Genomic DNA, 9,752 nt, shown 5'->3' on the forward strand with positions numbered 1-9,752 from the left:
TAAAATTTTGAAACAATTTTTATAATTATTATTAGAAAAATGAGATATTTTTATTCTTTAATTTTGATAATTTTATGTCAAGTAATTTTTTTTAATTTAATAAGTCGTTTGTTAAATATAAAAACTTTTTGTTACTTGTAAAAAATATAATATTAATTAATTATTTTTATTGTATTTTTAAATCATTAAAAGAATGTTTTGTCAATAACATTTTTTAAAAATTTTTATGCCCGCGAATAAATCTTTCGATTTCGAAATTGGTAGTTAATCCTAATAAATATTTATTATTTTATTCTTAATTAATTTAAAATTTCATAGATCAGATTGTTTATTTTTATTATAAATTTAATTTTGATATATTACCGACTATTTAATTGAATTTATGCAGTTAGACAATTTTTAAAGTAATGTATTTAAAATTTAATTAAATTACATACATAATTTTTTTAATTATATACGAAAAAATGGATTTAAAGCACGTAAGCAAGTAAATTAAAATTAATAGTGATAGAGAAAATTGTTGTATGCGAGTGAATGGAATAGGAAGGGGAAGGTCACGTGGCTGCATGGGAAAGGAAGAAAGAATCGAATTGAGAAAAGAGAAGAAGCAGCAGCGAAACGGCGAAACCAGAAACACGCTATTTAAGTGCGAATTATAACTTCTAAGCAAACCCACTCACTCAAACCTTCCCAAACGCAACGCAACGCAACGCAATCACTCCTTCACTCTAATTCTTTCAAACCCTACCCTAGCTACCTAGGGATTTCAAGGTTCTCTCTCTTTTAACTTTCCTTCAAATTTTCTATCTCAAACTCGTGATTGCTCGGCTGAATTTCTCATATCGACACCCAAGTTGACTCCTTTTCATCGTATCATCATCATCATCACCTGTTATTTTTGTTTAGATTTGTTTCTAGGGTTTGCTTGGTTTTTACTTGATCATCTTTCTTTCCTTGACTCTCTGTTTGTTTGTGATGTTTCACGTTATGCGTGTTAAAAGGAAATTCGTTTGCGTTTTTGCGTTGGAGAAATTCTTGGAAACCCTAAACTCTTATATAATTTTCTGAAATTGTAAGGGTTCACGAAACTCAAGTGTTGGCTATTCGTAAGGGATCAGAAGACCACTTATGTTTATTAACCAACGAGCAATTCGTACCTTTTTTTTCCTTTGAATGATTAAATAATTGGTTTAGATTTTTATCCCTCGTAAACCTTGTATGAGCTGTTACTAAAGAATTTATAGTTATTATTATTTTGGTTCCTGGCTATTTGTGGTGTTTTGTGCACTGTGTCCTGTTCGAAGTTCCTAATCGTTGCACTTGGAAGTTGGAAGATTCTGTGGAAATGATATAATTTAATATGAAATTGAGTTTTATGATAATCTTCTGTTGCAAATTCTTCTTGACGAAGGCTACTTACTAATTAATTTGGTAATTTGGTGGAAAAATAATAATTCTGTTAATAGATTCTTTCATGATATTTGTTTTATGTCCTGTTTTGGTAAATTGAATAGCAGGTCATGATAAAGGTGCCTTGTCTCTAACAATCATTTTTTTATGTGAAATTTTAGGAGTGATAAGCCTCGGATTGGCATCTTGAACTTTGCATAGTTTTAATGGCTTCCAAACGCATTACTAAGGAGTTGAAGGACCTACAGAAGGATCCTCCTGTTTCCTGCAGTGCTGGTTGGTTTACACACTGGTTTCATGTTTCTCTTAATTTTCTCTTCTTATGTAGTATGCTTGTTGTTTTTGTAGCTATGCACATTGTATCTATGTATTACAATGGATATTAAAATTATGCTCTGGCATTTAGCAAAAGAAATTAAAATGCTCTGTTATTGAACTTGCATTGCCATTATTAAACTAATTCAAATTTGTTTGAATTTGAAGTCATGATGGGTGAGAAACAGAGGATTATTTAAGTTTGTCTGGCTTGTGCATGCATGGTTTTGATATACCAGTATAGTTTTGGAAAGTATAAGGGGGCTGTTGGGTGACAAGGACCAGCAGTGGACATGTGGTTGAAAGAGGGCAAGCACCTTGATTCATCATAGAAGAAATGACTTTAACTTTTGACACATGATGAGATATGAGGATATTTGTGTGGCTGTACCTTTTGAGTTTATCATTGCCATTTCATGATTGGTCTATGTTATGTGTTTCTGTGCAGGCCCTGTTGGTGATGACATGTTTCATTGGCAAGCAACAATTATGGGTCCCGCAGACAGCCCTTATGCTGGTGGTGTATTCCTAGTGAACATTCACTTCCCACCAGACTATCCATTTAAGCCACCAAAGGTGATTATTGATTTGATGCTAAATTTGTTAAAGACAAAGGCCTAAATCAACAAAAACAGAGTACATATTTGCTAAGTTATTATGTACCTTGGTTAGTTCTAAACTTCTATTGTAATAACGTGGTCTAAAATATTTCTCTTTTATTCTGCATTTCTTTTCAGTTATAGTTTAGAGTTCTTATTTGTTTTGTCACGCCATGACACTTAGTCCAATATTTGTGTTTTAGTTGTGAAGATGATAATTAGTCATAACCTCTTTGTATCCCTTTTCTTCCTTGCTAAATTAGAACCAAGTCCTTGACCCTAAATGTGCCTTATATACCTTTTCTCTGGTTCTTTATTGTTTGGAAATTATTTTATTTTGAATTTAATTTTGATGCACTGTTGGTGATAAATGTAAAGCAGGTTTACATGTGCATTCAATTACGTAATGCCATGTTAGCAAAAATAACTATCTTTCCATTGATCGCGTGAATGGTCTTCCAAAGAACGGATGTGATTGTACAACTGTGTAAAATGTTTTACACTGTCAGCGCATCAAAATTAAATTCTTTTATTTTATTATACCTTTTAAAAAAGTTTTGTGCAGGTTTCTTTTAAAACAAAGGTCTTTCACCCTAATATCAACAACAATGGAAGCATCTGTCTTGACATTCTGAAAGAGCAGTGGAGCCCTGCTCTTACAGTATCCAAGGTATAAATGCTTTAGCTTTAATTTGGTTACTTTTTGGCCTTGGATTATGAATATTTTTTTACCTCCTCAATTTTGTGCTTTGGGTTCAGAGTTTGTTTGACACTAACATCTGGTGCAGGTGTTGCTGTCAATTTGCTCACTGCTCACTGATCCCAATCCAGATGATCCTTTAATGCCCGAGATTGCTCATATGTACAAGTCCGACAGAGCCAAATACGAGAATACTGCCCGTTCTTGGACTCAGAAATATGCCATGAACTAAGGAGACTCATTATTTACATGATGATGGTTATGATACTAATTTGGGGGTAAGATGAAGTGCAAAGGATGTTACGTGGGATTTACATAAATCGTTGTCGGTCTTTGATTTTAAAATAATTCAAACTTGGAAACTTTTAGATGTAAAGATTCTGTCATGATGGTCAGTAGTTTTTATATTTGTTATTGTGGTTTCTCATTTCCTCTCTTTTTTTTCTTATTTATTCTATTTTTTTTTTGGGGGGGGTTTTTTTTTTTTTTTTTTTTTTTTGGGGGGGGGGGGGGGTTCAAATCCTCTTTCCTTTGAGTACCAGCTTCTCTAAAACTTCAAAATAACACAGATCAAACGGCTTTTTATTAATATAAATATAAAAAATATTTTAATTTTTGGAAAATGTACTATGCAAAAGTATTGTCAAAGAACATATGGCTAATTCACATGAAGTCCCTGCAAAATGGAGACGCAGCGCCTGCAAAATGGACTTAGGCGTGTCCATTTCGCTAGATTTTGCTAGATGAAAGCCTATTTCACATCAATTATTTTTTCAAAGGGCTAAATTGGTTATTTATTGTTTTATCATTCAAATGAAAAACGTATGGACATTAACTTGATATTTTCTTAGGAAATGAATAAAAAATAAAAAGTTTTTCTTAGCATTCTTCTTAGAGGCTTTTAAAATAAATAAATTATTTTATTTATTGATATATGTAAGTTGTAGTATATTTATTAATTTAAATCGCTTTATATTTCCCATTTACATCGGAAATGAGTTGGCAGATGATTCTTTGGGTCATTAAATTTCAATAACAACATGTTTTCGAACCCTTTTTTTAATAATTGTTAAATGGTTTTTATTTAATGTTATTTATAAATTATTTCTTTATCTATTATTTGATTTAAAATTTATTTTTTATTTTATAAATTATTTTTTTATTATTTATCTATCTTTATCTTTTTCAATACTAAAATTTATTAGTGTATAATCTATCGTTAATTTGTATTTTAATTACTCAATTTTATAATTGTAATCGTCTATCAAATTTTTTTGATTATCAATTTGTTCATCATTTTTGTTTGTTGCTTTATCCATTTCGTTGATTTTCAATTTGTTCATCGTTTATCAAATTTTATAGTTGCAAAATTCGCACTCTGTAGAGATCTAATTAATTTCTTCATTATAGTAATCGATTGGTTTGTGAAAGTTCTTTTTCATCTTACATATGTAAGAAAATAATTAATTGTGTTTATTTGAAAATCGATTGGCCAATCGATTGTCGATTGATCAATGAAGAAATACGTTTTTTTTAAACAATCAATTTGACTAGTGAAAAAATGTTTTCTTTGAAAAATACTCCCCTTAATAAAATCATCTTCCAAATTTTGTTTGGATTTATACTGTTCATCTATTGTATCTTAATCACATACTAGCTCTTTTTGTTGATTAATGTTATTGTCCTCCTGATACTATTTATCTATCTCAGTATTATATCTGACAGCTTAAAACTGTCCAATAAAAAAAGTATTCAGTAAACTAGATCATATAACCCTAAAAAATAAAACAAAGCTTTAAATAAATCTTTTCAAATAATTGGTTGTTGTTTGTATAGTAAAAAATTATGAGTATATATAATAATTTTCTTTAACCAATCAATTGGATAATTTAATCAATTAATTTTTTTCTCAACCAATAAATTGAATAACTCATGAAATCAATTGTTTTAAAGAAAACATATATTTTTTCACTGATCAATCCATTGTTTAAAAAAAAAAATAGTAATTCTTTATTGATCAATGGATTATTTTAGCAAAACAATCGATTGAATTAAATAATATTCACTAACCAATCAATTTTTGAATAAAAATAATTAATTATTTTTTTACTAATGTAAGATGAAAAAGAACTTTCACAAACTAATCAATTTAATAACACTATGAAAGAATAAGAAAAGATGAAAAAATTTTATTGTTGATGTGTTGTTTCATATGAGAGAACAATACTACTTATTTATACTAATTACTAAAACTGATTTTGAATTTTGAAATAAGTTAAAACAACTAGAATTTTTAGATGATTCTATTAGATAATTTCTCTGCAGATTACGATTTCTGCAACTACTGCAAATTTCAATAATCGATGAACAAATTGAAAATCAACAAGATGGATAAAGCGATTGAACAAATTGATAATCAAGGAGATTTGATGGACGATTAAAATTATAGAATTGGGTAATTAAAATACAAATTGACGATAGATTATGTACCAATTATTAATTTTAGTATTGAAAAAGATAAGATTAGAGTATCTAAATCAAAATAAAATTGAGAAAAAAATTAAGATAGAATTATGAAAATAAGATATATGAATAATAAAATAATAATTTATAAAATAAAAAATAGATTTTAAATTAAATAATAGATGAAGGATTAATTTGTAAATAAAATAAAATAAAAATTATTTAGCAATTATTAGAAAGAGTTAAAAAATATGTTTTGTTATTGGACTATTTAATGATCTAAACGTTCTGAGATCATCAAATTCTTTATCAAGTGAGTTGATTTTTAAAAGCTTGATGTGTAGCTTATTATAGACTTTTTTTAAGTATTAAATTGACTTTTTTTAAAGTATTAAATTGGCTTGACCTGAAGTTTGTTAAAATGTCTAACAATTTTTTTTACAAAAATAAAAATATTTAAAAATATTATTTGAAAAAAAACCATTTTTAATAAAAATATTTATATATAATATGTCATATTTAATATTTATAAAAGTTTTTAAATTTTTAAAATATTTAAAATATACAAAAATATTTATAATAAAATTAAAATATCTCGTAATAATTTTGTTAATAAAAAATTATTTATATATTTAATTATATTTTAACAGATTCAAACAAGTCTAACAGGTCAATAAAATTAATTAATGAACTTAAACCTAATCTATTAATATATTAAGATTTTTATAAGTATCAGAGCTTATAACTATTTTATAACAAGCGCCAAGTACAACCTGGCCACCTAACTAGCCGCCTGATTTATCTCCATCCCTGTTTATTGAGCCAGACACTAAACATCAAACACACATATTTAAAAAATACGAAATCGAAATATTCGATTTTTCATCTGTGATGATAACTTATAACCAACTCTTCCAATTTGGGAGACATGACTTTAATATTTAACTGTGTTAATTATGACAAAAAGTAACACATATCTACAAGCTGTCAAGAAATTAATCGAAATGAAATAGCAACAAGAAATTAATGTGATCAAGAATGTTCCTGACACAGAACCAAGCATGGACAAGAATGGTCAGATAATTGCAAGTAATTAATCCAAGTTCTTAAAATCTCCTATATAGTTAAGTTTTAAATGATAGGATTGAACTTTATATATGCAATTGAAAATGTGATTACAGTCGTAGTTTAAAGCAATGCAAGACGACAATACAAGAAAAAGCAATACCTGAATACTCTGAGTTGTGTTCTGATGGATCAGGAAGAATTATGAAAGTGATACGTGGTGGTTATTGTGCTGATCAATTAGATAGTTCTGCGTCACTACTATTCATAAGAAGCAAAGACTCATATGATGAAATGTTATAAAAGTTGGTATTATGCTATTATAGAAGTGGGGTTTTAACGACAAGAGAAGAAATAAAGAGGAAGAAGGGAAGCAAATTACAAAACAAGGGGAAGAATAATTACGATTATCATTATCAAAAAAGAAGCTTGGCTTCTCATCTCATTACATGGATCCTTCAATTGTCCCCGTAACCATTCCTCACTCTCATTAATTTTATGATCAAAATCACAAGTCTAAGGTATTTGTATTTATGATGAATGCAATTACATTAAAATAAAACTGTAACTTGGGACCAATGTCCTCCTCAACTTCTCACCATATTCTTATACATTTACTTGCCCTGTCATGATTAAGACGATTAACCCACTTAAGTTTTCATCAGATCTTAAGAGTAAACTCTGCATTATATTATTGTCTTGATAGCTGCATGCTTGCACATGGAAGAATATTGAACTCATGAATGATGATTCGCATTCAAGGGCACTTCAGTTTTCCTCCATGGGTGGTGAGAGAGGCGTAACAAGGACAGGCGTTTTGGTTGCGGGCGGTGCCAGGTGGCACGCAATTACACCTCTGGCAGCACGTCTTGCATGCCCTCATGCACATTTTTGGCCTTCCTGCCTTACTGCATCTGTACCCGCACTTTCCACCACAATCTGCACCAATCATATTACTAATTAATCATTAATTCACTCTTAATCACTTCTCATACATAGCCATGCATTCATCACACAAGTTTTGCTTAATTACTTACCTATATGTTGGTGAGCTGCTGCCATGTCCTGATTTTCACCATGAATCTCCAACCCATGGATCTCCAACTGATCACAAGATGAAAATCAATTCATGTAATGAACAACATAGTGTGAAAATTAAAGAAATTAAAGTTAAAATTGGAACTCAATTAATTCACCTCTTGTATAAAGATCAAGCAGATAATGAACAACACTAGTGTGGTAGTTCTGATGGATGCCATTGCTTGCCTACTTAGCTTTCTTAGATGACAAGAAAGAGAAAGCAGATTAGAGGGAGGTGACACACAGAAAGATCGAATCCACGATGAGTTATTTATATGGAGAAGAAGGGTGATTTATTTTAGGATATATGGTTAGGAACATCGTTCAAACCAAGAGCCCTATTCATATGCATCATGTTGTGTTTGTGTGTCTACTCTGAAACTTTTTTAACTGTGATTGAAATCATTGAGAAGAAGGAGTCAAATATTTGTGAAAACTAATGCTTTCAGATCCTGTAACAGCTGTTTAAAATTTAATAACAAAATAAATTTATGCATATCTCATTTACACCGTCAACTTTGAGCGTGTAAACCAAATATGTATAATATGGCAGCTCTTATGTATTATATGTGCAAACATAATATGTGCAATACGAAATGTGTTTTATCTTATTTATACCGTAAAAAAAATATATTCAAACTCAACAATATGTAAAGCCATTTAAATTGATAAATATACTACAAATTACATAAATTGATAAATAAAATAATTAAAACTTATTTAAAAAATCACACTGGTTTTTAGTTTTCTTAAAATAATAATTTTATATAAAGAGAAAAATTTATTATTTTTAATTAATATTTGACTAATTTTAAATACTAAAGTATAAATTTTAATAATATAAAAATAAATTTTAATAAAATATATATTAAAATATAAAATACACATTAAAATTAATAGGATTGTTACCCATTCAAGTATTTTTTCATCTAAGTTTATTCAAATAGGTCCAACACCAACAAAAACCATTTTCATTAAAAGAGCGGCTCTTTCTTCTTTCAAATACACGCATACCTCCTCCTCCTTCTTTTTTGTTATCATCATCATCAACATCACCAACATTTTGTTAATGGATTATTTTTTCAATCGAATTGAATGGAATGCAATTGCTAAATTGAATTGAATTGAATTGATAATCTCTAAAATGTAGACACAAGTGTTTTGAATTTGATTTTATATAATGGATAATGTTCCGTTCATTTAGTATTATACAATTATTTCACCTTGATAACGTGTTCGGTTACGTTCATTATGCAGAAAGCTATTTTGAATTTGATTTTATATAATGGATAATATTTCGTTCATTTAGTATTATGCAATTGTTTCACCTTAATAACGTGTTCGGTTCATTATGTCTGAATTTGATTTTATCTAATGGATAATGTTCGTTCATTTAGTACTATACAATTGTTTCACCTTATTTATAACATGTTCCGTTCATTATGAATTAAATTGAATTGAATTGAATTGAATAAAAGCATGTGTTTTAAATTGAATTGATAATTTCTGAATTGTAGATACAGGTATTTTGAATTTGATTTTATATAATGGATAATGTTCCGTTCATTTAGTATAGCATTATACAATTGTTTCACCTTAATAACGTGTTCAGTTCGCAAAAAACTGTTTTGAATTTTATTTTATATAATAGATAATGTTTCGTTCATTTAGTACTATACAATTATTTCACCTTAATAACATGTTTAATTCATTATAAATTGAATTGAATGGACGCAAATGTTCTTAATTGAATTAAATTGAATTGAATTGATAATCTCTAAGAGGAGGAGAAGAAAGAGAACGAAAAGAAGAAGAAAAGAAGAAAAACATTGTGTGCAAATTTGGAAGAAAGAGAAGAAGAAGGATGAGAAGAAGAAGGGAAGAAGAAGAACTTGCCCGAATTTAAAAGAAGGAGAAGGAATACGAGGAGGAAGAGAAGGAGAAAGAAACGGAGAAGGAGCCCATAATTTGAAAAGTTATTATAACAACTTGGATAAATTTGGATAATGATTTTATTTGGATGTAGAGTTTTATTTGTAAAATTAATTTACACCATATTTTTAGTCTAATAATTTTTTTAGTCTAGCATTTTTAGATATCAGAAAGTATTTGAAAAAAAA

General features: G+C 28.6%; 2 protein-coding genes across 2 annotated transcripts; one reads left to right on the top strand and one right to left on the bottom strand.

Annotated features, from left to right (window-relative positions):
* Window positions 1-481: 481 nt before the first annotated feature.
* LOC112712546 (ubiquitin-conjugating enzyme E2-17 kDa) lies at window positions 482-3,451 on the top strand. The gene is made up of 5 exons (XM_025765457.3): window positions 482-771; window positions 1,572-1,686; window positions 2,174-2,301; window positions 2,890-2,994; window positions 3,113-3,451. Exons 2-5 carry the CDS (start codon window positions 1,617-1,619, stop codon window positions 3,254-3,256), a joined length of 447 nt encoding a protein of 148 aa, XP_025621242.1. The 5' UTR covers window positions 482-771; window positions 1,572-1,616; the 3' UTR covers window positions 3,257-3,451.
* Window positions 3,452-7,309: 3,858 nt separating this feature from the next.
* LOC112709617 (gibberellin-regulated protein 2-like) lies at window positions 7,310-7,811 on the bottom strand. The gene is made up of 3 exons (XM_025761503.1): window positions 7,749-7,811; window positions 7,590-7,656; window positions 7,310-7,491 (listed from the first exon to the last, which is right to left on the bottom strand). The coding sequence occupies exons 1-3, from the start codon at window positions 7,809-7,811 to the stop codon at window positions 7,310-7,312; spliced, it is 312 nt and encodes a 103-aa protein (XP_025617288.1).
* Between the last annotated feature and the right edge of the window lie 1,941 nt (window positions 7,812-9,752).

This window comes from Arachis hypogaea, chromosome 9 (genome assembly GCF_003086295.3).
Source record: "Arachis hypogaea cultivar Tifrunner chromosome 9, arahy.Tifrunner.gnm2.J5K5, whole genome shotgun sequence".
In the NCBI taxonomy this organism is placed as follows: Eukaryota; Viridiplantae; Streptophyta; class Magnoliopsida; order Fabales; family Fabaceae; genus Arachis; species Arachis hypogaea.